This window comes from Heterocephalus glaber, unplaced genomic scaffold, assembly GCF_053883595.1.
Source record: "Heterocephalus glaber isolate CG9 unplaced genomic scaffold, H.glaber_assembly_v1.0 deba00000594, whole genome shotgun sequence".
In the NCBI taxonomy this organism is placed as follows: domain Eukaryota; kingdom Metazoa; phylum Chordata; class Mammalia; order Rodentia; family Bathyergidae; genus Heterocephalus; species Heterocephalus glaber.
Window position 1 is genome coordinate 32,520,002 of NW_028258151.1, and position 25,612 is coordinate 32,545,613.

A 25,612-nucleotide genomic window follows, 5' to 3' on the forward strand; every position below is an offset into this window, starting at 1 on the left:
CAGGGGCCCCATTGATCCATGGATTGATTAATTCTCCAGGTATCCAACAAATGCCACTTACCTGTCAGGCATTCAGCCTCTGCTTTGGTTTCCTCCTCCTCCAACCAGTGGGTTGAACCTCAGCCTCAAATATTAAAGAGGTAAAGGTGAAAGGATCCTTTTTTCCTCTAGCAATTTCTAAACTAAATATGGGTAGAATTCCTTTAAAGATTGTGTGTGTCACACATGCTAGGCAAGTGCTCTACCACCGAGCTGCATCTCAGGATCTTCTGCTTGTCAGGCAGGTGTGGTGCCACTGCGCTACATCCCTGGCCTCCCTAAAGAATTTTTAAATGACACTTTTCCTCATAAGCAAGAAGAGAGAAATGCATGTCCCCCAATTAACTACAATAGTATCCCAAAATATATCCTCTGGGACTTGAGCATGCAAGCCCATATCATTGCGAATTGATTACTTTGTATCTATTTTTTCATAACTTTCATTTTTAAAAAGATAGATTTTTTTTTTTAAAAAGAGCAGCTTTAGGCTCAGAGCAAAACAGATTCCTATACACCCCCTGTCTACACTCACACTTTAAAGCGGGTACATGTTGTTACAGTTGATGACCCTGTCATGTCAGTTGATGATGTGCTGTCATTAACCAAGGGCCATAGTTTACATTAGGATTCGCTCAGTATTGATCTTCTGTGGGTTAGGGCACATGCATGATGGGCAGCATTTCCTGTTCTAGCATCTTACAGAGTAAAATGCTCCTTAAAATCCTGTGTTCTGCCTGTTTGGCTCTTCATTGTCTCCATAGCCTTGCCCTTTCCAGAATGTCACAAAGTTGCAGTGGTACACGATGTAGCCTTTTCAGATTTGCTTCCTTTACTTAGTAATAACTTTCATTTTTATTTCACAGTATGTTGAGCATGCATTTCTGTTTCAATAGCTCTCCTGTCTGTAGGATTGTTAATTGCTGTCTAGTGTTTCATTGTATGCTATGTGTTAACTTCTCTCCTCTTTTGGAGGTTTAAATTGTTTCTCATTCTTTTGCTACTATAAATCATGTTGCAGAGGACAGCTTTGCAGGAAATCTTTGGTCACAATTTAATTACATCCTTAGGATAAATTCCCGGATGTGAGATTGCACCTACAAAGGGTTGGACTTTTGATATTAGTTGCCAAATTACCCTCCAGAAACATTGTGCTAAATTATGCTCCAAAATGTAGGGTTTGAAGTACTCATTCCCTGCACCCTTGACAATTCTCAATATCATCATGATTTAAAATTTTTGGCAACTTAATACAGGAGACATTTTTTTTTTCAGTACTGGAGATTGAACCCAGGGCCTCTGCACCAATCTACATCCCTAGCCCTTTTTTAATTTTTAATTTTGAGACAAGCTCTTTCTAAGTAGCTAAGTTGCTCAGGCTGGCCTCAAAGTTGTGATCCTCCTGCCTCAGCCTCCCAGAGTGCTGGGATTACAGGCATGCACCACCACGGCCAGTTTATTTGTTTTGTTTTTTACATATGTTTGACTATTAATAAGGTTTCAGTTTTCTATAAAGCATATTGGTCATTTGTCTCTTTTACAATTGCTTGTATAGGTTTTCCCCATTTTTTTCTAATGATGAAAGCTTTTTTAAAAAAGTACTGATTAATAAAAAGTATTTATCTATTAGGAATAGTAACCACTTGTGAATTACCCTCTACTGGGGATCAAACTGAGGGCCTCAAGCATGCTAGGCAAATACTGTAACACTGAGCTATACTGAGCCTGGCCCTGTTTTGCTTTTTATTTTTTGTTTTTGTTTTTCTTGACCAACCCTATCTTTTAGTTTCAAAAAAGGCTTTACTAACCACACCCAACCTCCATTATAGTTTTAAATAATAATAAAATGAGGGATAGTAATAAATAACCTATTTATAAGGTTCTTATTATAGAGCAGGCACGATGCTGTATAAAATGGCCCAGTGAGACAGGCTCTGACATCAGTCCCACACAATAAATGGGGAAACCGAGGTAACGGTGGTGAATTAATTTTCTCAAAGTTACTCAGCTGTGAGGGCCTGTGCTGGTATCAGTTGATTAACAGAATATACAGTGACATATGGCTTTCATGAATTCAATAGCACATTCATAAATAAATCTTCTGTGAATCACAAAAGTATCTGGAAGCATTTGCAAATCTGTCTTCCATATGAGTCGAAGGCTCATAATTTATTTCCTCTATAGGCAGCGCTTGCTGGTTGTATAAATTCAACTACTGCCTTTAATAATTCCAAGCCCTCCCCATTCTGTCCCTCATGGTTTACTGTTGGGAACCAGGAGTTGGAGATTTGATTTTTCCAGAAGGAGAAACAGGCCTAGTACACACAGGAACATTTTTAGGCTCTTTTGAGATGTTTATGGCACAACCAGGACTGAGATGAGGGCTCCAGGTACCAGCTCAGGTCAGTGTCCCTTGTTATGAGAGGGGAGAGCAAGGATGCCGTGCTGTGTACCAGACTGACCTGCCAGCTTCTCCTGGTGCCAGCTCTAGGGAAACCCAGTGGGCATGGGCTCCTGGTCCCCTGGCCACTCTGGCTGCTGGGCATTCCAGGAGCCTGGCACTATGCCTGGGGCGAAAACAGAGCTGCAGGCTCCCGGGCTGCTCTCGGCCCCCTCCTCCCGGGTTTGCAGCAGGCTTAATCTCTGCGTGTGCAGACTTGGAGGAGCCAGCCAGGAGAGAGGCTTGCCAGCGGCCTGGATCCCCCACGGGGAGGCGGACTCCCTCCCTGACCCCCTCCCTGGGCAGGTAGCACTGGCGAAGTTTGCCCAGAAGGCAGCTGGCGTCTCCCTGGCCCAGGCCTTCAGTGTCCGCTGCAGTGGATCCAGTGAAGGACAGTGGCCCGGTTCCCTCTCTCCCCAAATGGAGGTTCATCTGACCCTGACACATCCTGTCCACTCCAGCCTTCAATTTAGATCGGAGAGTCTCCTTCTGTTTCAGTGCAGAAGTATCGGAGGTCCACTCCAGTGCTGTTTCACATGTGAGTCATACAAGTGAGGCTTGGTCCTGGCCCTCCAGGCAGCTGGACTCTTCCAAGAATGGACAGAACTCACTCGTGCTTACAGTGCATACATAGGTGTCAAAGAATGAGAACGTCGAGGCTCATCATGTGTCGCTTCTTGCTGTGGCTGCCAGGATGCTCAGAACTGGATGGGGAACTCAATCTTTAACCACCTCGAAACACATAATTAGGATAATCAGTGCCATTCTTTTTCAAGGTCTCTGACACTCTCTAGTTGTTTTTTTTTTTTGGTGCCGGGGATTGAACTCCGGTCTTTGTGCTTGTGCAGCAGGTGGCGAAACCACCAAGCTAAATCCCCGTCCCTCTCTAGTTGTTTCTTAACTGTCCTATTTAGTACTGGTTGAAAAATCCCTAATCCAAAATCCAAAATACTTTGAAATCTGAAATTTTTAAGCACTGATCAAAAAAAATGTCACTTTGAGGGCATTTTGGATTTTCAGATTTTGGATGCTCAACAAGTAAAGTCAAGGCAAAGATTCTCAAATCTGAAAAATTCCCAACTCCCAAACACTCTGGTCCCATCTGAGCATTTTGGATAAGGGATGCTCAACCTCAATGTGTTTATGTTTCGGGACACCACAAATCTTTCCCGTGATGATGGGTGGGTGTGAAGGAGAAGTCACAAAAGGAAGGCCCACAGGCAAACATGCTTTTCTCAGAAGGGGGTGGTTTTCTGGGACCATTTGACTTGGAACATTTGTCAGCCTCTTTTTCCCAGCCCTTCTCTCTGTCTTTCTTTCCCTCTCCATTTTCTCTTTTCCTCCCCCTTCCCTCTCTTCTCTCCATCCTTTGAAAAAAGAGAATTCTTATTGTTGCCCACTATCCCCTCTGCTTCCGGTCTTTCTTCCCTCCACCCACTCTCTCCTCCTCCCTCTTGGTCCCTCGCCTCTGTGGGGCAGCCAGGATAGCATCAATATCCCACACAGACTGGGAACGCTCAGTTCGTCCCCAGGCCTCGCTTCAGCCTTATCATTTACTCCTCCTGGGAATAGCCTGGCAATTACAATCATTGGCATTTTACCCACGAAGACTCGGAGCCCCAGAGAAGGAAAGGAGGTGCCACGCAGCTCATACTTTGCAGCCTGCCATCAGAATCAGGATCTGGGCCTGCTGGGTCCAGTGCTGTCACTCCCTCTGCTGAACCTCGCTCCTCCATCCCCACCTTGCCAGCCTTCCTTGCCACCTGCCTTGCCTGTCAGGGTCACTGCCAGAGACTTGCATGGGGAAGAGGATTGAAAAGCACAACCCACCCACCTGTCCCTCCTTCTGAGGTCTCTTGTCGAGCTGAGATTCTCTACGGACCCAGTGGGACACACTTGAGGGGGGCGGTACATTATGCTGTGAGTCATCTGATGGTGAATTCATTTGGTAAATCTTAATTGATTGAGACAGATGCTACGTGCTGGGCCAGGCTGAGACTGGTGTAAGACACGCCAGGCACTTAGGGTGCAAAGCGTATGGAGGCTGCATGCTCCCATGTCAACCTTGCAAGTGCAGTGGCTCCAGGAGGGAGGGCCTCCTTGAAGATCAAGGCCCAGCAGCTGGCTTGCCTTTCCCTGGCCTTGTCCTGGTGACAGGCTCTGTCACAGGTGTGGGGAGTCAGTGGGGAGCTAGAGCCTCCCCTCAGGGAGCTCACGATCTATTAAGGAGCATATTAACCAAGTACTTGTGCTAGCAGAAGACTGTTATACATGTAACAAGTGCGAGGAGAGGGAGGGTACTGGTGGGTGGAAAGGGCAGTGGCTACACACCAGGTTGCCAGGCCCTGTGGCAGGATGCAGCAGCACATCCGGGTTGGGCAGTAAAGGGCACAGTGCCCAGGTAGGGATGCCCCATGCAAATGGTTCCTAAGCAGTGAGTTCTAAGAAAGTGCCAGAGTTTGCAAGTGGTTGACTTAAAAATAAATCTGATCCAATGGAGAGACTTCAAAGCCACCTCTCAGTGATGTCGCTTGTCTCCACCATCCTGTCAGCTTTCTTCAGCGTGATGTTCAGGTTCTGTCTCCCCAGTCTCTGGCCGTGTCACAAGCCGCCGTGTGGATGGAATCTGTTATCAGGCACATTGTCCAGGTGCAGAAGCAGGAGTGCAGAGCTGTCAGGTAACCTTCAGTGCTTGCCAGCCAGGGCTGCCACAGAGTCAGACTGTGGACCAGGGGGCTTGGACAGCAAGCATTTTACTTCTCATGGCTCTGGAGCCTGGCAAGGCAACATCAAGGTGGCCACAGCTCCTGGTGACAGCTCCCTGCCTTCTGGGGTGGCTGCCTTCTCCTGGTGTTGTCACACCCTGGAGACGGAGGGGCCTGGTGACCCTTAAACCTCCATCTTTGTCACCTCCTCACAGCCCTATGTCCAAACACAGTCACAATGGGGCTTAGGGTTACAGCGGACGAATGGGAGAGGGAGGCGGGCGACGCATTCAGTCCCCAGCATCTGCCCTTTCGGATGGGAGCTTGGGTCTCACCTTCCAGAGCTCCTGGCCACTAGATGTCACCACCTCAGGATATCTGTGTGACTTTTGCCCACGCAAGTGACCCCTGAGCCTCAGTTAAGGGCCGGGGTCCCGCCATCCTTACAGCCTTCAGGGCCTCACCCCTACCTGGTGGCTGGACTGTGGGCAGCGGCCTGAACTCACACCAGGGCGATGCCAGTGGCATCCAGACCTGAGATTGGACACTCGGATTTGGGGGTGCTCCTATTAGCAATAACTGAGGCTGAGCCCCAGCTTCTAGTGCAGGTTCCATCAGGCAGGGTCTGCGCGACCTTGGGCAAGTCGCTCCACATCTTCCGGCTCCCGGTGACCCCCGACGATGGCCCTGCAGGAGGGGTGGGGACTGTCCCACGGCCCCGCGGAGGCAAACCCTGGTCAGCGCTACAGGAGGCGGAGGGGGCGTGCACGCCATCCACCCGGCGTGCAGGTGGGGACCCCCAGACGCCGTCCGAGCCCAGCGCCCCCCGGCCCGAGTGGGCGCGGACCCGTGGGAGGCCCTGGCATTCCTCCCGCCTGGCCCGCGACGCTGCCCCCGCTCCGCGAGCCCCTCCCGGCCGCCAGCCAACTGCGTGCCCCCGGGGCCGGCAAGAAGCCACATGCCCCGCAAGGAATGCCGGGCGGGAGGGCGGAGGTGGGGGCGGGCACGGCCCGGGGGGGGGGGGTACCGAGCGCCCGGCCGGGAAGGTGGGCGCCCGCCCCGGCCTCCCGCTCGCCGCCGCGGCCCCGCCCGGCCGGGTCCGCGCGCCCGGGCCTGCGCGCCCCCGGCCCTGCTGGCTCCGGGGAGGGGGCCGGCCTCCCGCCTCCCCACACCCCTCCCAGCAGCCGGCGGCTTTGGGGCCCCGGTGGGGAGCAGGGGCTGATTAGCCGCGGAGCAGGGGTGTGGCCAGCGGGCCCCGGGTTGTGAGTCACACCCGCCGCTCGCCCAGTCCCGGGGCCCAGCGCCATCCCAGGCGAGCTGCTGCGCGCTGTCCCTGCCCGAAGAGTGTGCCCGGGCTTGGCATGAGGACCCCGGGGTGCCGAGGGAGGGCCTGAAGCCTGGCGCGTTGGCGGAGGGCGGTAAGCGGGGCGCGAGAGGCTGCCCCGACCGAGGGGTGGGGCTTGCAGCCCGGGCTCGCCTGGCCGGCCCACTCCGCACCGCAGCCCCGCCCGTACCTGCCCCTCTAGCGGCCGCCTGGCAGGTCTGGCCGCTGAGGTCCGGCCCTGGTGCCCACCCTCTTGGCCCAAGTTGGGCTCGAGTTGTTCCCTCGGGGCTCTGCTTTGCAGAGTTTAATGCCTAGGCTCATGCGGACGTCTCATGGCCTTTGCCCTTTGGTCTTGGGATCCAGGCAGCGCTTCCCAGCCCAGCCTCCTGGCCTGAGGTGCCCTGGTCCCTGACCCCATGGGGCTGGTGGCTCCAGTCGTCCCTAGGACCAGCCCGGGACAGATATGGCATTTCCTCTTGGCTGGGCTACAGCTGTTTTTGTTGTCTGTGTTCTCCAGCGCTTCCTTTGGGGATGCAGGGAGGGTAACCAGACTCCGAGGGACCCCTGCCCCCCATCCCTGTCCCCCTGTGTCTTTGACCCTTTCTGTCCATCTCACCTCCCGCCCCAGGACAGAATGACTGAGAATATGAAGGAGTGTTTGGCCCAAACCAAGGCAGCGGTGGGTGATATGGTGACCGTGGTGAAGACAGAGGTCCGCTCTCCTCTCCGAGACCAGGAGTATGGCCAGCCCTGGTGAGGCCCTTGTGTGCACGTGGAGAGCAGCTGCAGGGTGGCCGGGCTGCGTGGCTGGGGGACCCAGGGGAGAGTTCCAGCTCCCTGCCCACCTTCCTTAACCTGCTCAGGGTCGGCCCCAGGGCCCCAGGACTCCAGGTTCCCATCCTACCTCCACCCCACGTCCCCGGGTCCCCCCACCAGGCCCCCAGCCCCTCTCCTCACTGCGCTCTTATGCTGACGGCTTCTCTACTTTCTTTGCCGGCTCTGTCCTGGGCAGCTCTAGGAGACCAGAGCCCTTGGCTGTGGAAGTTGAGCCCAAGAAACTGAAGGGGAAGCGCGACCTCATTGTGCCCAAGAGCTTCCAGCAAGTGGATTTCTGGTGTAAGTGGGGCTGGAGGCTGTGGGCTGCTTCACCCCTGATGGGGACAGAGGTAGGGGCACGGGGACAGGCACTTGCATGTGGTGTGCCACGTGCAGGCTCAGACTCCCCTTAGACCTCGTTGTTGGCCCATTTTCTGGGTGAGAACACTGAGGCTTGGTGAGAGTTCAGTATCCTGTTCCAGCTCCCACGGCCCATAGATGTTCAGTTGCAACTCACACCTAACCCACTGGACTCCAAAGCCTGGCACTTTCTTCCCCGTTTTCTGACTTGAGAGGCAGGGCTTGGTACGGCAGGCATGTCCTTTGATTCCCCAGGAAAGGTAGAGGGTGATCGGGCCTGCGGGGGGATCACCGGGGCTGGGACCCCTGAGACCTATGCAGTGTGCTTTCCGCTGCCCCCTGTCCCCGGGGTGGTCCTCCCCTCAGCCTCAAGGCCTCCTCTGTGGGCGTCCTCCCTCCCCATCATAGCTGAGCCCCGCCTCTTCTTCCCTCTGTCCAGTCTGCGAGTCCTGCCAGGAGTACTTCGTGGATGAGTGCCCCAACCATGGACGCCCGGTCTTTGTGTCTGACACACCAGTGCCCGTGGGCATCCCAGACCGGGCGGCCCTCACCATCCCACAGGGCATGGAGGTAGTCAAGGAAGCTGGTGGAGAGAGCGACGTGCGATGCATAAATGAAGTCATTCCCAAGGGCCACATTTTTGGCCCCTATGAGGGGCAGATCTCCACCCAGGACAAATCGGCTGGCTTCTTCTCATGGCTGGTGAGTATCCCCTGGGCTGTTCGAGGGAAGAGGTGGCCAGGGACATGGAAGAAAACCAGCAGGGGGAGCCATATGCAGGTCCAAGAGCTTTTCTGCCACCTCTGGATGTGGATGACAGATCTGGCTGGCCCAGAACCCTGGCTGGGTGCCTGTCAGCAGATCAATAAATCACTGGGCTGACTCAGGGCAGTTTTCCTATGGATTCTCCCCTGTATGTCTGGCAGGCCTTTCGGGGGCAAATAACTTGGAGCTGGGGCAGTGGGGATGCAGAACATGACATTCAGCCCTGAAAGCACTCATTTCTGGTACAGGGCCAAGTGCTGGAAGTGAAGCTTTCCACAAGACAGATGAGGTCCCAAGTGTTACCTGAGCATGAACACCTGTGGTCGTGGTTCCCAAAAGGGGAATACAGGATGCCCTGGGAACTTAACTCAGAGGGACATGGCAGTGTTGATAGTGCCCAAGAATTTGGGGCCTGCAGACTGTGTGTAATGTCAGCCAGCCCTGGTATTTACTATTGAACGTGACCTTGGACAAGTCATTTACTTCTCTCTGTTGTTTTGCAACATGAGGCTAATAATAGCTGATGGCAAGGAGGGAATGAGTCAGTATCTTAACGTTCTTGGGATTATGCTTGGCTTAGTGATCACAGTGACTAGCTGCTCTTACTATTATTGTTGGCTTAGTTGAGGGGTTGGCGAAAGGCTTCCATTAGCCTTGGGCTTGAAGAATGAGTAGCAGCTAGGGTTGGAAGGCTCCCTGCAAACTCAGGAGCTGAAAGAGGAGCTTGGAAAAGTCTGGTGTGGTGGCAGCTGTGATGAGTCCAAGAGGTAGTGGCAAGCAATTGGTGGTGGAGGAAAGTAAGGGCCAGTCCTGGTACATTTCCTAAGCCAGGATAAGTGTGCATCCTTCATCGTGAGGGCCAGGGCAAGCCAGTGACACTGCCCAGCGGAGGTGTGACATGGTCAGGCTGCTGCATGGAAAGTCAGGTTCCTAGGTAGGAGGCTGGGATGAGGGTCCCTGTGAAACAAAGATGGTGGCTTGGACTCAGGTGCCAGACTGGGTAGTGTTGAGAGAGATGTAGCAGGGAGAATCCCCGAGGTGGGTTGATGGGTGGAATGTTATGAGGAGGAAGGATTCCCAAGACAACGCTCAGGAGTTGAGCTTCACCACTGGACAGTGATGGGAGGCTATGGATAAAGGCAGGATTATTCATCACATAAATGTTCCTGCTCTGAGTGCCACATCTGCGAGGCGGTAGAGGGCCCTGCTGATACCATGGCAGCCTGGATCTGATGTCAGTCCTGAACTCACAGAGCTTACTGTGCAGCAATGGGATTGATCCATGAAGAAGACAAATACATGTGTAATTATGACTCTGACAGGTGATGGCAAGAGAGTGAGGCTGGGAAAAAGTGAACAGCCAGGGCAGTGGTGTGGCCAGAGGTCAGAGAAGACTTCCTGCTTCTGAGCTGTGACTGAAGGAAGCAAAGGGTCGCTAACTGAAAACAGAGGAGGGACATCAGGTAGACAGCACAGCATGAGCAAAGGCCCTGTGGTGCCTGGATTACAGCAAACCCAGGATCGTGGAGGAGGGATAAAGACTGAGTATGTAGGCCCCAGTGGGCAATCTCAGGGCTTCTGTCTTTTTTAAGGACAGTGAGAAGCATTTAGATAGTTTGTGATCAGCAGGAGTGACGTCATTTGTGTCTGGAAGGGTGACTTTGCCTTCAGCCTGGAGATTTGCTTGGGGGCAGAGTGCGGGGCGTTAGTCAAGAACAGAGGCCAGAGCCTGGTCCCAGGGAGGGCACTGTGGTGGAGGAAGCTTGGCAGAGACCCGTGAACACAGATGTGCAGACAGTGGGCCGACTTGGAGCTCTGACTTGCTGGTGGCCTCTGAGGCCTCAACCAGGGAGTGGAGAATGTCAAGGACAACTCCTGCCGTTGTCCCCCTCTTTGCACAGGTCACAAATGTGCCTTTCTCTGCAGAGGGGAGCATGCTGGAAGGGGACTGGCTGGGGGAATGACCAGGATTTTTGTTGTGTCCTTTTGCATTAGGAGATGCCCAAGTGGTGACATGTAGTAGAGAGGTGGCTATATGGATTTGGAGCTTAGAGAGGAAGCTTGGAGATGTCACTTGTGAATCATCTGTGCCCAGGTGGTCAGTGGGGCTGGGATGTGTGGGCAGTGTGTAGGGAGAAGAGGGGTTTGTGACAGGCTTGGTGGCCAACTGTGTCACATTTTGCTTGGAAGCCAAGGAAGAGAAGAGCTAAAAGGCATCAATTAGATTTAGTGCCTGGGAGGTCACTGGTAACTTAGCAGTGAGGTGGGTCTCAGCCTAGGGTAATTTTGCACCCGCAGGGCAGTTGACAGTGTTGGGAGACACTTTGGCTGTCACAACTCAGAGTGGGAGTACACTCCTAGCCCCGGGTAGGAAGAAGCCAGAGTTACTGGAAGCCATGCCCAGGACAGGATAGACCCTCACAACAGAGCTGTCCTGCAGAAACTCTGTGGGAACCTGATCATGAAGGTAGCCACAATCGCCACTTCTCAGAAGTTTTGTCAGAGATGGGATAAGAGTGGAGGAGAGAGATGAGAGAGAGAAGGGAGGAAGCCATGGGGCCAAGGGAGTTGCTAATTAGAGAGAGGTACCATTCTTAAAGCCAATGGGAAAGACCTGCTGAAGGAATGGTTGGATGTAGAGGGAAGACTGCCTTGGAAACAGCTAGCTAAGGACTGAAATGTGAGCCAAAATAAACCTTTCCTTCCTTAAATTGTAAGTATAAGGTATTTTGTTCCAGCAATGGGGGAAGTGACTAGACAGATTTTGGTACCTCAGAAGCAGGTCTTTGCTATGATGCTACCATAGGGTTCATGAGCCTGTGGAACTGGTTCATGGGAGGTGTTTGGAAAGGCTTAGAGATGCTGGCTGTAGAAGTAGCCCTAGAATGCTATAGGCTGAGTTTGATGGAAGATTCTGGTCAGAGCTCAGAAGACCAGAATGCTGATAAAAAGGGACATGGTAAAGACCAGGCTCAGGAAGTTTCAGTTGAGAACAAGTATTATATGGGTAGCTGGACTCCAGGCCATGTGTGTTACTCTGGCAGAAAATTTCTGTACATTTTGCTCATATTCTGAGACTTTATGGGGGACTGAGATTAAGGGTAGTGGACTAATTACTCTGGTGGAGGAAATTTCAAGGCAGCCCTGTGTTGAGGCTGTGGCATGGATACTGTTTGGGACTTTTAGCCAGCTCTACATTGAGGATTAAGAGCAAACAGCACAGCGGAACAATTTTAAAAGTTTTGCATTTCACCAAAAAGTAAACTCCTATAAGGAAAGCTGGGCTCTGCAAAGTTGGAGAAGAGGAGTGCTTGCTTCAGATTAGCATTAAAAAGAAGCCCAAGTACTTTACAACAGGATGTTAAGAAAAATAGCTGAAGGGCATGTCATACTTTTCATCACCTTGGAACATTCCAGTGGAGACAGTGGACATGGAAAGGGGCAGGGTCAGCATCTTTTCTGTCTCTGCAAGGACAGCCAGTAGGATTGGAGCAGATGGAAAGAGGGAGGTGTAGTAGGATGAATAATGACTCCCTCCACCAATATGTCCATGTCCTAGTGCTTGGAACCTGTGAATATATTTCTTTATGTGGCTAAATGCAGTTTGCAGATGTGATTAAGTTAAGCATCTTGAGATGGGAAGATTATCTTGGATTAGCTGAGTCGACTCAATATCATTAGAAGACTTTCTCTAAGGGGGAAGCAGGAGGGTCATCAAGACAGAGAGAGAGAGAGAGAGAGAGAGAGAGAGAGAGAGAGAGAGTATCCTGATGGCCTTGCAGATGCAGGAAGCTTAGGCAGCCCATGGAAACAGGTTTTCTCCTAGAGCCTCCACAGAGGTTGCAGCCCTGGCCATACCTTGATTGGTGGTGGATGGAGGGAGAAGGCAGCACCATGTAGGGACTTTGACCTTTGTGATTCTGAAAGATGATGGGTGTTGAAATTCTGGAAAGAACAGGTGCTCAAAATGGCCCAAGAAGTGTGTGTGTGTGTGTGTGTTTGTGTGTGTGTGTGTTGGGAGCAAGTGCTCAGGCCTCAGTCTAGGGTAAAGCAGGCATACGAAGGAGCTCTGCTTGTGCAGGTGATGGATGGGAGAGGACGGAAAAGGGGCTGAGCCATGGCTCTGATTTGGGGCCAGGGTCTGGAAACTGCATGTCCTAAACCTCATTCATTTGTCAAATCCTGTCCCCAGGCCATCCTTGCTATTATCTTGTTTTTTTTTTAACCTTCTGCTTGGCTTCAAAAGCTGCCATCCAGCATAACCCACTTCTGTTCACTACTCCTCCCTAGCACAAGTGTCCTGCACTGCAGTGGACACAGGGGTGATGGTCATGGGCAGCATAGCCACTCGTGAGCCTGTGCTTGGTGCCTCATAGCATCCTCTCCTTTGATCCTAACAGTGCCCCCGTGACGCATGCATCCTTCTACCCTTTGCCCAGGAGAGGAAACTGAGGACTGTAGGGGGTGAGTCATTCTGCACAAAGCTTAGCAGCTGGTGAGTTGCTGAGCTAGGATTCCGACCTGTTCAGCCCGGCTGCAGAACTGACCCTCATTCTACCTCCTGGCCCTGTCCACCTCCCTCCCTCGTCCTGCCTCTTGTGACCCACCCCACCTGGAGAAGAGCCGCTTTCATGTTACAAGGCACACGGGAGGGCTGGGGTTGAATGGACCATTTCCGCTCTGCCTCTCTCTGTGGCCTGGCCTCTCTGGCAGGAGCTTTGCATTCACTTCTGGCTGTTAAGGGAAAAAAATGCCCCACCTGCTTTCTCATCCCATTGGAATGCACACACCATAAATCATCACCAAGGTCGCCCAGGCTGCCCTTAGATCCTGCAGGCTGGGCAGATGCGCAGGTGGGAGGCGCTTGGGGCTGCCGTGCAGTCACATGGTTTGGTACAGGGCAGAAGGAAGGGAAGCTGATGCAGGGTTTCTCTTTAGAGTTTTCATTTGGACTCTGTTTTGTTCTGGAAAGGGGCTAGGGGATAAAGGATTTAGTATGCATAAAATATACTGTGATGGCATATTACAGCTGAGGGAGAAGAAAGAAAAACCAGAGTGGAGACCCTATGTGGAACCAGGACCAAGGAGAAAAATGGCCCCCATAAGGACCTGGATGTGCGCTTTGGGCTGATAGGGCCCCAGTCTGATAGCTGCAGGAAAAGGGAAGCCTGAAGTTCCAGGGCATCCTGTCCCCAACCATGGTGTGGAAGCTGCCAGCGAGCTCTGGAGCAGCTCAGCCACCCGGGCACTGACATGGGACAGATTTCCCAGGACTATTAGAAGGGGACACTGATGGAATAGCCTGCCCACGTCAGGCAGCCTCCCACCTGCTAGACTCCCGAGGTTCTGGGGAGAAGCAGGTATGAGGTGGTGTCTCAGTGCTTCCTGTTCAGCTTCCATCCTGGAATGGGGGTTTCTTCCCGAACTTGGACTTGGATGTGGGAAGGTTCAGGACACACCCTGCAGAACAGGGTCCGAGAGCACCCGAGTCTGCCTAGATGTGGATGCAGACTGCCAAGGGGAGGGGCGCTCAGGGAAGTCAGGTGTCCAGGAAGAAAGGAATGGACACTTGAGACAGGTTGGCGCGTGCGCGTGTGTGTGTGTGTGTGTGTGTGTGTGTGTTTGCATGCGTGCATGAGCAAGTGGTTTTCCTGCTTGTTGGTTGAATTTCTGTCAACTCTTGGGAAATGTTAAACTGCAGGAAGCTGCATGATCGCCCAACGCTGTGCCTCTCTTAGTCTCCTGTTGCTAACATCTTGCGCACGTACCTTCACGTGTACACACAGACTCGCGCTTTTCTGCTTGTTTCTTTTTTTTTCTGAACTGTTTGAGGCACAGTCAAGTCATGACGCTGGCACAGGAGGGCAAACACTTCCCCAAAGGACCATCTGATGAATATTTTAGGCTGTGTGGAGTACTGGGTCTTGCCAAAGCTCCTCCCTTCTGCCATTAGAGTCTGAAAGCCACCTCAGGGGCCATGTGACTGAATGACGAGGCTTTGTCTCAATAAAACTTTATTTGTGAACATTGCGATTGGAATTTCATATAATTGCAAATAAAATTTGAACCTCATATAAGTGTGAAAATCATATAAATGTAATTACACAAGAGAGGGTTTTTTTCAATCATTAAAAAAACCCCAAACCATCTTGGCTCACAGGAAGTATGGAAACAGGCAGAGAAGGTGGTAGTGGATTTGACCTACCGTGGCTAGTTGTCTGGCCTCTGTCCTGGGTAGCCATAATATGGTTATTCTACACAGGAAGTTTAATGTGGATGCAATGCGGCCTCATCTGTGGTCCATATTCAGGTCTCTTCAGTGGCCCTGAGCAATGTCCTTTATAGTTTTCCCTACCTGGGCACCACATATAACTGTAGTTCTCATGTTGTTCAGCCTCCTTTGTTATATGAGTTCCCTTCTTAGAGTTTTTCTCTTTCCTGACATTGCTGCTTTTTGAAGAGTTTGGGCCAATTGTGTGCGGAATGTTCAAGGTTTAGATTTATTGGATTGTTTCCTTGGGACAGATCTAGGCGACGCATTTCTGGCACAGCACTGCAGTCTCTGCGAGCGATTGGGAAGGTAGGTGTTGGTCAGTCTTGGCTTCTGCCCCCTGGCTTCAGCCCCTATGGATGATTCTTGCCTGTGTAGTTATTCATGGTTTAAGATGCTTTTCTATTCTTCCCATTCCTTCTGCATTTATTATGTGACATTCTTCTAGAAAAAAAAATCCATCCCTCTTCCCCATCCATGCCTGTTTAGAACTATGTTTTTTTTGTACCCAGATGGACTCATGAATTCTTTTCTCCTTCACTGTGCTATAGCCCACCGTGGTCCTCATTCATTTTGATGTTTAAGTTCCCTGCATCTGGCTGGGGGAGGGGCTTTTCTTGTGATGAATCCTTGTCATTGTCTCAGGGTTAGGGTTCCTGATTTGAAGATTTTCCAGCCATCTCTCCCAGGAGTTCTCATTGCTTTTTTTTTGGTACCGGGGATCAAACTTGGGTCCTTGCACTTGCGCAGCAGGCGGTGAAACCACTGAGCTAAATCCCTGGCCCTCTCATTGCTTTTTGTGGGAAATGGTGTTTAGAAACAAGATGGCAGAGAGATGCACGGTTCCTATTGGATCTCCTCAGCACAGGCTGGAACTGTGTTGTGAGGAGTGAGTTGAAGCAGATGGCCTACAGAGTGAGGAACCCGACATTGCAAGCAGCAGGCAGCGCATGTGCAAAAGTCCAGGGACACCCAGGCCTTGCTGAGGTGAGGAGTGGCCATCGGGACTGGCAGAAGTACAGAGTGTTTAGAAGGCAGAGTAGGAGATGATGCTAGAAAAAAGTCATTCGTTTTGTTTTTTTGAGACAAGGTTTTGTGCTACCCAGAGTGGCCTCAAACTCTCCACCTTCTTGCCTCAGTCTCATAAGTAGCTGGAATAAAAAAGTCCCTTTTCTTTTCTCAGATATTGTAGGTCATAAAACACAATTGTTTCAATCTCAGTATTCCAGGAGTAAAAATGTCCATTTCAATCCTAAGATTCCTCTTAATATCAGAATTATTAAATAGGTTCAGTTTGCGTAGCTGTTTTATAAATACTGGTGGTTTGGTTATTGAATCACAAACCAAATCAATGATTCCATCAAATTTAATATGCTAGTGAACCAGTTCTGGCTGCGGTAAATTCTGTAATTCTCAAAATCCATTGTATTAGAACAAGAGGAGATAGGAAAAAATTATCTTGAACTGGCCCACTGTTTCCAGCATAGACCAGAAACTGACCTGACCTTTTGTCCACCTTGTACATTGTCCCAATGCTACATGAACTTTATTTTAATGCTACTTTTAAAGTTATATACAGAAAGCTAGGTAAACATAAAGTTTCTTATAACTTCTAAACAACTACATTAAAAAACAGAAATTCACAAATATGAAATGAATGCAGTTACCAAACCCCAACATAATTCAAATTAGCAAAACCATTTTAATGTGATGGATGATGTTGCTTTATGTCATCATAAATGGCTGTTTATCAGGTGAATATGGTTAGTGATTGCTGCACACAGATTCTTGGTGGCTGGGGATACCTGTGCTGTTGTGTGCCTGTGATAGCTTTATTCCACCACTGTCAGTCACCATTTCAAACACCTGGGGATGTTTTGTCAATGCAGCTACCATAATGTGCCTTGGTCTTTCCTTTGTCAGCATGCAGAATTTGCATCTGTTCTTTCTGCAGTGGCTTGAGGCAAGTAGCAATAGCTTTCACGGTGAAGCAAGGTACTTTTAATGTCAGTGGCTTATAGCCAGGTGCATGCCTGTAACCTCCACAGTTTGGGGGGCTGAGGCAGGAGGAGTGCAAGTTTGAGTCTGGACTGGGCAATTTAGCAAGACCGTGTCACAAAACAAAAAGAAAGGAAGGGAGAAAGAAAAGGACTGGGTTCAATGCCAGATAGATAGATAGATGGTAGATGATAGATATATAGATGATAGGTGGATGATAGGTAGATAGATAGGTAGACAGGAGGTGGTGGAGAACAGGGATTGCCAACCTTTTCTGTAGTGGGCCAGATAAGAGCAGTAAGCAGTTTAGGTTCTGTGGACCGTGTGCAGCGCCTGTTGCTAGTGCATATGCTCCTCTGGACACAGGGCCTGTGTCCTGATCACCCACTGTGCATTGGAGCATCACGATCTTCCCCGCCCCCCAGCTGAGCAGCACCACATGCTAGAGAGGGCCGGTCATTTCCCTTGTGGCCAGGGCGGGCTGGGAGCCGTGACTCACTGTCAGACAGGATCCTTCTGGCCTGGGAAAAGATCAAAATTCAAGATGTGAAGCATGGTTTCTATTGAATGAATATCGCCTTCGAGGCAATCAGAAAGTAGAACAATTGTAAGTCAAAATGTTCTAAGCTGGGATGGTCTGCAGGCCAAGCTGCCTTCCTAGCATGAAACAGCCATAGACAGCTACAGCGTGCTCTGGTACAAAGTATTTTTAGTACTAAAATTTGAATTCCACATCATTTCCATTTCATGAAATATTACTATTCTTTTGATTTCTCTCTTTCTCTTTTATCACTGGAGATGGAGCCCAGGGCCTTCCACACACTGGCCAAACACTCTACCACTGAGACACATTCCCAGTCCCTGATTTATTTTCCATCAATTAAAAACATACCAGCCATTCCCAGCTGTTGGGCCGTGTGAAAACAGGTGGTGGCTGGAGCTGGGCTGCTGCCATGCTTTGGTGACCCTGGCACAGAACAACGGTCACGTAAGCTCGCGTGGACGTCGCTGCCACTCCTGCTTTAAACTCGCGTCTCTGCTGGTCGCCTGCAGTGTGGCCGACGTCTCCTGTCTCACCTGGCTGTGCAGCATTGAGCTCCTCCATCCAGAATTCCAGAGACCTGTTGTTCTGGGCCAGGCTGGAGGACGGGGGCTCCCTGTCCTCCACAGGGAGGTTCTGTGTTTCAAGACCACCTGCGTCATGCTTGGTCATATCCCAGCGCACGGTCAGGGAGCAAGGAAATACGGCCTAGGGCAGAGCCACATGGCAAGGGGTGACGGGGCCACATGTCGCAGCGGGGCCCAGAGCTCAGTGTGACACGAGGACCAGCTCAGTCTAACACAGCAGTCCCTGTGTGCAGAAATCTCATGGTGATTCCCACCCATTTTTTTTAAAAAATGAAAGCACTGAATTGAAAATTCTTAGACTGTTTGGACCTTGACGATCTATCCAAAGACCCTAGTTGGAGGGGTGTTAATTCCTAGTAAAGTTGCTGGCCTTGATAACAAGGGACTTTATTTTCCCATCCGGAGAGAGGGGACTTGTCATATCTGTGTTCTCTGAGCCTATTCAGCACCCCAGGCCCTAGAGACCCTCAGCAGATGTTGGTTAGGGCTGATGACAGAAAGAACAATGAACAACAGCAGTATTGCTCATGCTTTCTAAGTGATCTTCACGCTTTAACTGCATTTCACGACAGTCCTGCAGGAGAGTTAGTTTCATCCCCTTTAACAACTCAGGCTTAGAAGGTCCAGTTCCTTACCCGGGGCTGTATGGCTCATGGTGGGGCCGAGGTGGGCAACCAGCTCACCCTGTAGGCTGCAGGCCCACATGTGACTAGCTCAATGCCCACGGGATGCCCTGGCTGCCTTCCCACTCACACGAAGCCTCTGCATCCTCCGGGAATACTTTCCCAGCCTGTGTCATGAAGCTGTTTCCCTTTTCTGTCTATTGCTGCTGCGGCATCTTTGACAGATTTTTAAAGACAGCTTTATTAGCTGTAACTCATATGCCACCTATTCACCCATTCAGAGTGTGTAACTCAGAAATTTTTATTCACGGATAGGCACAGCCATCATCACAGGCGATTTTCATGACGTTAAGAAATCCTGTATCCTATGACTGTCATTTCCCTCTGGCCCTCCCCTGACCCACCTACCTTTACGGAAGCTCAGATCTGTGTTCTGTCTACACATTTCTTATACTAAACTTTCATCTGAACAAGATCATATAGTGAGTGTGTGGTCTTTTGTGCCTGGCTTCTTGCCCTTAGCTTGGTGTTTTCAAGGTTCATCCGTGTTGTAGAATGTATCATTTCTTTTCGTGGCTCTAAAATATTCCACAGTGTGAGGACACCATGATTATCTGTTTATCTCTGGATGGACAGTGGGTTGTTCCTACCATGAACATTCATGTGCATATATGTTTTCATTTCTCTTGGGCATAATACTCAGGAGTGAAATTGCTGGGTCATGTGATAATTCCATGTTTAACTATCTGAGGGGCTGCCAGAAAGCAAGTGGACTGTGACAGTCTACAAGGGCTTTGATTTCTCTACATTCCTGCCAACACTTGTTATTATCTGACTTTCTGATGCTAGCCATAATAGTGGTGTGAAGTGATGTCTCGTGTATAACTTTACAGTATTTTTTTTTCTCTGCCTTTTTTCTACCTCTTGTTCATTTCACTGATACTGGGGAAGAGCCACTAGGATGGATGTCCAGGTTGTATACTGAACAGTTCTGTGGAATGCTTTGCACAGCAGCCTTGTTAACTGTTCCCCTGGGCTCTGTTGACTTCAAAGACCCTTCTAATCCACACCATGATATTGGACATTTGTTTCTCTCTGGGTTCTCTCTGGCTCAGACTTGTTCTGGGTTACATCTTTGCTGCCTCTTGGATAGGCAGATTCCTCTGCTCTCTTGCCCCCTTGCCCAAGACCCTTGGTGCCAGGCATAACTAAGAAGCAGTCAGGCTGATCTCCACGTGGGCTGCTCCTCCCCGGCCATTCGAGGACTTGAGGGTGCTCGTTGCCTTCTCCAGAGCCGAGTTCCTCCCCGAGAGGAGGGGCTGTGTGTGGTGGGTGGGGGTCACTGTCCCAGACTGGTCCTGCAGCCAGGCAGATCCAAGGGACTGGGCACAGAACCGCTGAGTCGGAGCCAAGGCCCTCAGCTCAGCTGCTCCTGGTTCCCGTCCTGACTCTGCCACTTGTCAGGCTTGTGTGTCTCTGGTTGGTCACCTCTTCTGTCCAACCTGCCGTAAACCAGGGGTGCACAGGGCATGAAACCTGGAACTGTTGTGCAGATCGGTGCCCGCTGAAGGCCTGGTGCCTGGCAGTGCGGAGCGTTGTCGGCTCCAGCTGCCTTCCTGTGGGTTTCGGGAAAGGCTCACGCCAGGAGGAGATGTGAAGAATGTGAAACCGGATGTGGAGCTTTCGATTGTATATGAACAGGCCTCATTTACCAAGTCTCTGGGGCTCCGTTAAACTTTAAAAAAGAAGGAGATCCTGCCATTTACGACAGCATAGATGAAACTGAAGACCTTGTGCTGAAGAAATAAGCCAGGCTCTGAAGCACGTGCATTTCCAGAGACCAGCCTTAGTATGAGTCTGCTTTCAATCCCAATAATGAAACTCCTGGGTCAATTAGTTTATAAAGAGAAAAAGGTTGGGAGGTTCCAGTCCAAGATGGGGCAGACCCATGGCTTTGGGCCTCTTGGCCATTGGGAGGGGCACGAAGTGAAGTGAACTGTTCACCTCATGACCAGGAAGCAAAAGAGAGGAAGGGGCCAGGATCCCACAGTCCCCATCCAGGACACACTCAGCGAGAGACCCAGGGACCCCTCGCTAGGCCCCACCTCCTTCAGGTTGTACCACTTCCCAATGGTGGTGACCAAGTCTCCAACGGCCTAGAGATGACCCTTATCCAAACCCTATCAGCACTTACATGAAGAATGCAAGAGAGGGCTGGGGATTTAGCTCAGTGGTTCCAGCGCCTGCCTCACAAGCACAAGGTCCTGAGTTCGATCTCTGGTACCAAAAAAAACACCCCAAAACAAACAAACAAAAAGAATCCAAGAGAGTCAAACTCAGAAGCAGAGGCGGATGGTAGCTGCTGGGGCTGGGGCAGGGAGACGCCATGTGAACCATGTGAGTCACAGAGTCAGAAGTGTCACATGAGAGTCACACGCAACGCCGTTCTGTACACTCAAACCTTGCTAGGAAGGTGGAGCTCGGGTTGTTATTGAACTTGAGATAATTAAGTCTCAAAAGCAGAAAGGAGCTTTTGGAGAGGACAAGTATGTTTGTGGCGATGGTTTTCTGGGTGTGTACTTCTGTCCAAACTCATCAAGTTGCAAGCATTAAATATGTGTAGCCCTGAGCATCTCCATACAGTGGCTGTCAAAGAAAGGCATTTGAGGGAAGGTGGTCTTAGAACCCTGAAAGGAAATCTGCATCTCCTTATCTGTTAAATGAGGGTGAGGGGGTGAGAGCCTGGCACTTGAAATTTCTGAGTCACTTAGGGAGTTTTACTCAGCGAATATGCACAAAAGGCTGGACCCTGTGTGCAAGAGCCCCAGCTTGTGTCCTTGGACAGCAGGTTAGGAACCCGGGTCTTGATGATTTCTGACCCGCTGTCTAGCTTGTGTGTTCTTCACTCCATGATTCTGGGAAGAGCAGAGACCAGAGTTCAACTCGGAGTTCAAGTTCAGGACAGCCTCCTTCTCCTTGTGGTCCTCAGTTGCCTCAGCTGGAGAGAGGCTGGAGAACAGAGGCAACTGATGTTGATACCATCTCCTTCCTAGGGGAGAGGTCTCTGAGCCATGCCAAGGTACACTGGCAGCTGTGAATGGCCTCACCAATCATTTCTGCCCTTACTTTGTGCTATGAGGAGGTACAGAGTGGAAAAATCAGGATGCTTAATGGATTCTGTGGGTTCTTGGAAAGTCACAAACTGATCAGCTTTTTGAAAATCCAATTTCTGCAACATCTGGTCATGGTTCCGTGTGGAGGCGCCCGGCGATGAATCCCCGATGGTGGCAGATGCTTGGTTTCAGAGCGGTGGGCCCTGCCTATTAGAATGCCAGTCCACACCTGGCAGGTTTGCTGGAGCAGAGGCTCTGGGAGAGGCAGGAGGGGCATCCCCCTCCACCCTGCAGCTTTGGGTAAAACGTGGACTGGGCCAGCAGGGGCCTAACTTCCACTCCAGCTTCCTGTGTATTTTCTGTCTGGTGGGGACAAGTTACTGAACAACTCTGCGCCTCAGCTTCCTAATCTGTACCCCAAATCCACCTCGTAATTTGTGAGCGTTAATGTGACGGGCTAGTAGAGAACTTGGCTCAGAGGGCCAGCTGTTGGTGACATTTTATTGTCCCTGTTTTCATCAATCATGACCATGGTCAGAAATAGCATTCTGTCCACATGGACCAGGCTTCACCCAGGTGGCCAGAATGTTACCCCCTTCGTATTATTTTCCTGAGCATCTGTCTACATAGAATCACGTGACTCTGGTTTTAGAATTTTGAGGTCATTTAGGACTGCAGGCCTGTGACTCTCATCTCCTCTCCTCCAAGTCCTCAGTGTAGACTCTGTATCTGCACAGGGCTCCAGCCCAGACTTCTCCTATCCCACAGGAACCCCCCACCCATGGGCCCCAGTGGCCTCTCTTCTGGGTCCTGCTGGGTCTGAGAACAAAGACATTGTCACCTCCCCCCCAGCTGTCACTCTAGCCACTCTGCCACTTGTCAAATGAATGAACGCTTGATTGGAGAGAACCCTGGCTGGTGGGGAAGCTAAGTCAAGCAACATCACTCAGAGGAGCCACAAACCTCCTCCGACCCAGACTTAATAGTCATGAACAGCTGATTCCTTCACTCATGGTCACGGCCACGAGTGCAGTGCTGATAGTCATTTCCACATCAGTCGTGCCCGCAAATGCTGCATGCGTGGTCTTTACACCATGTTACAGATGGGGGAAACTGAGGCCTGGCCAGTGAAGCCAGCTGCCCCAGGCTACTCAGCTCGAAGGTGGTGAGGCTGAGATTCTGGCCAGTTTCTCTGGCTCCAGGACTCCTGCTCCCGCCAGGTGCTCCCGATGCTTGCTGGGGACTCTGAGCTACTTTGTTCCCTCAGGACAGAGAGGAGCAATCAGAAAACAAGGAGGCAGTGCTGTTGGCCGTGAGATAAAGGACAGGGATCCCAGGACTTCAGGGTGGTGGGGAAGGGGACTGCAGACTGGGAAGGAGGGGCAGCCTGAGCTGCTAGTTTGATCTTTTCATCTCTCTCTTTTAAAACACAAAGGGAGCTTAGTCTCACAAACAGACACATGAAGCCAAAGTGTCCTCACTTCCCTCTTCCTGGCCCATGGAGCTCACCTGGGTTGAGAGTTTGAAAGGTGTCTCCGGACTTTCCATGCCCATGTAAACAAATGCATGTGGGCTGGGGGTGTGGCTCAGTGGCAGGGTTGTGAGACCCTGGGTTCAACCCCTAGCAATGCAAAAATCAGAAATAAAAACGAAACATATATGCATGGTGGCATGCTGGTGACCGTTTGACAACCTCTCGGTGAGGGTGTGCCAATTTCTGTGGTGTAAATGTTTTCACGGCCGGCCATGCGACATGAAATCTCAGAATGTACAGTCAGAAAGAAATATGCAGTAACATCAAAGATGAGGTATTTCCCCCACATAGATATGCTAAGTGCAGTACCCTCCAGAGCACTTGTGTCAAGCAGCTTTCCGTTACTGTAACAAAATACCAGAGATAATCAACTTTACAAGGGGAAGAATTTACTTTTGCTCTCAGATTCCACGGGGACATTTCAGAACCGAACTATAGCAGCACAGATAATCATGAAAAAGTTGAGAAGTGGTAAGTTTTGAGCATTACCTTTAAAAGTATATAATCTACTGAATCATACTTTTATATCATTTAATTTTAATAATGACTGTGTCTAATAACTCATGCACAAAATTCCTGAAAATTAGGCCCCTATTAGTCAGTGCACGCCAGCTCCAGCATACTACTCTTTTCTGTTTTGCTAAAATATTAGCACCACATAATATTTTTTTAAACTTGCTTTTAACCTAAAAGGCCCTTCATGCAGTCATTTCTTCCTTCAGCCAATGTTTACCATTTATCATTCACTGTGTTAGGAACAGGGTCACCAGCAGGATGGGAGAACTATGTGCTGAGGGTCAGATCACGAAAGGCTTATTCTCTGGAGGTGACATAATCTGAGACCCAAGAAATCAAAGGGGACCCCAGGCACCCAAAAATTGGCAGGGAAAAGTTGACAGAGGACTGTAAACTTGACAGTCATGCAAAGCAGTGCTGGTGGACACTGTTCTTGGAAGAATACTCTGGGAGTAGCAGCAGGAAGCCTGCCCACCAGCTTTCCTTGGAGGCGGCTACCCTTGGTGGAGGAAAGGAGGCAGGTTAGCTGGAGGCTGAGAGCATCTTCAACTGCATCTTGGGATTTTCTTGAGGCAAAAGGAGAGAAGCATCTGAGATAAATATAACTGGTGTGAATTTTCTTGGTGCTAGCTGATGGGCAGAGTGTTGTCAGCTGTGTTATTCTCTGTCATTTCTGAATGCCTTGAAGCACTTTGTGATTGTTTTGTAAGAATAGGGAAGAGGTCTGGGCAGGGAAGCCATGTGGATTAAAGGTCAACTCCCAGAGTACTGTGGCTGCAGAAGGGAGCCGGGGTGGAGAGAAGCCCGAGGCTGGTGGGACAGATTGGCAGGGAGGGTGGACAGGCCTTGAAGGCTGTGACAGAAGGTTGATTTTTGTCATAAGCGCAACTTTTAAATCTTGAGCTTGTGAGTGATGTGGTCTTGGGCAGAGTTGATGGACATTTGAGAATTGTGGGGCGGGGGGCGGTTAGCTAGGAGTCCAGGTCTGTGGGGGGCTGCTCTAGCTTGTGTGCCCCCACGCCTGACACAACAGCTCTACTTGCATGGTCCTTCTGGAAGAGGAAGAAGAGGGAACCTGTCATGATGGAACCAAAGTGAATGAAAGAAAAGGAAGGCTCTGGGCCCGGGGATTTAGCTCAGTGGTTTCCCCGCCTGCTACGCAAGTGCAAAGACCCGAGTTCAATCCCCAGTACCAAAAAAAAAAGATGGTTCTGAAAGAGAACCAATTAAAAAATTTTGGGGGGGGCAGTTTTTCACTGAATGGAAGGTATTCACTTAAAAAGGAAGAAAGGAAAAATCGAATAGAGGCCTAGTGAATCGGAAGAGGGTCCTGAGAAATGTTTCTGGAGACTGTCTAGAAAGATAAAGAGAGAAAACTATGTTATTCTCATATGTGTTTAATACAAAGTCTACCAGGAGAAACTAGACAAAGTGGTTGAGAAGCTGTCCTCAAAACACCACGGGTGAGAATTTTCAGAATCCAAAAAGAAACACAAGTCTTCAGTTTGGAAGTGCTCATCAAGGAAGGAAGAGAATTTTATAAAATAAATCTCACCTTCAAAACCACAGAGCAAAATGGCAGACAGTTGAGAGTAAAGAGAAAAGTCATCAAATTTACCATAATGGTGCATGTCTCTTATGCCAGCACTGAGGAGGCTGAGGCAGGGGGATCTCGAGTTCAAGGCTAGCCTGGGCTACATAGCAAGAGGCCAGTCTGACCACAGAGTGAGGCTCTGTCTCCAAGAACAAAAACCAAACATACATTTACTGTAGACAGATGACCCCCAAAAGACCAACATTAGACTTGCAATAGGTTGCTTATGACCCTAGGGCTTTCTGAAGTTCTGGAATGTGTGCTGAAAGAAAAAAACCAGCCCAGCATTCCATGCCTTGATGATCAAGAGTGACGGTGAAATAAAGACATTTTTACAGAAGTGATCCCACCTTAACCTTTGAATATTTAGGGTTGGGGAGAGGCAGGGC

The 25,612-nt window shown here is 50.2% G+C and overlaps 1 protein-coding gene across 5 annotated transcripts in view; it reads left to right on the top strand.

Moving 5' to 3' along the window:
• Prdm11 (PR/SET domain 11) overlaps positions 1–25,612 on the top strand; it is a 74,941-nt gene that overhangs the window by 21,114 nt on the left and 28,215 nt on the right. For 3 of the 5 annotated variants that reach the window (XM_013074927.3, XM_087205670.1, XM_087205671.1), the window contains exons 2-4: positions 7,134–7,258; positions 7,518–7,621; positions 8,121–8,383. In XM_013074927.3, coding sequence (XP_012930381.2) covers positions 7,134–7,258; positions 7,518–7,621; positions 8,121–8,383 — 492 coding nt within the window. Of the gene's footprint in view, positions 1–6,306; positions 6,600–7,133; positions 7,259–7,517; positions 7,622–8,120; positions 8,384–25,612 lie in introns of those variants that run through there. The other 2 variants (XM_004851977.4, XM_021264302.2) reach the window with 2 other exon arrangements.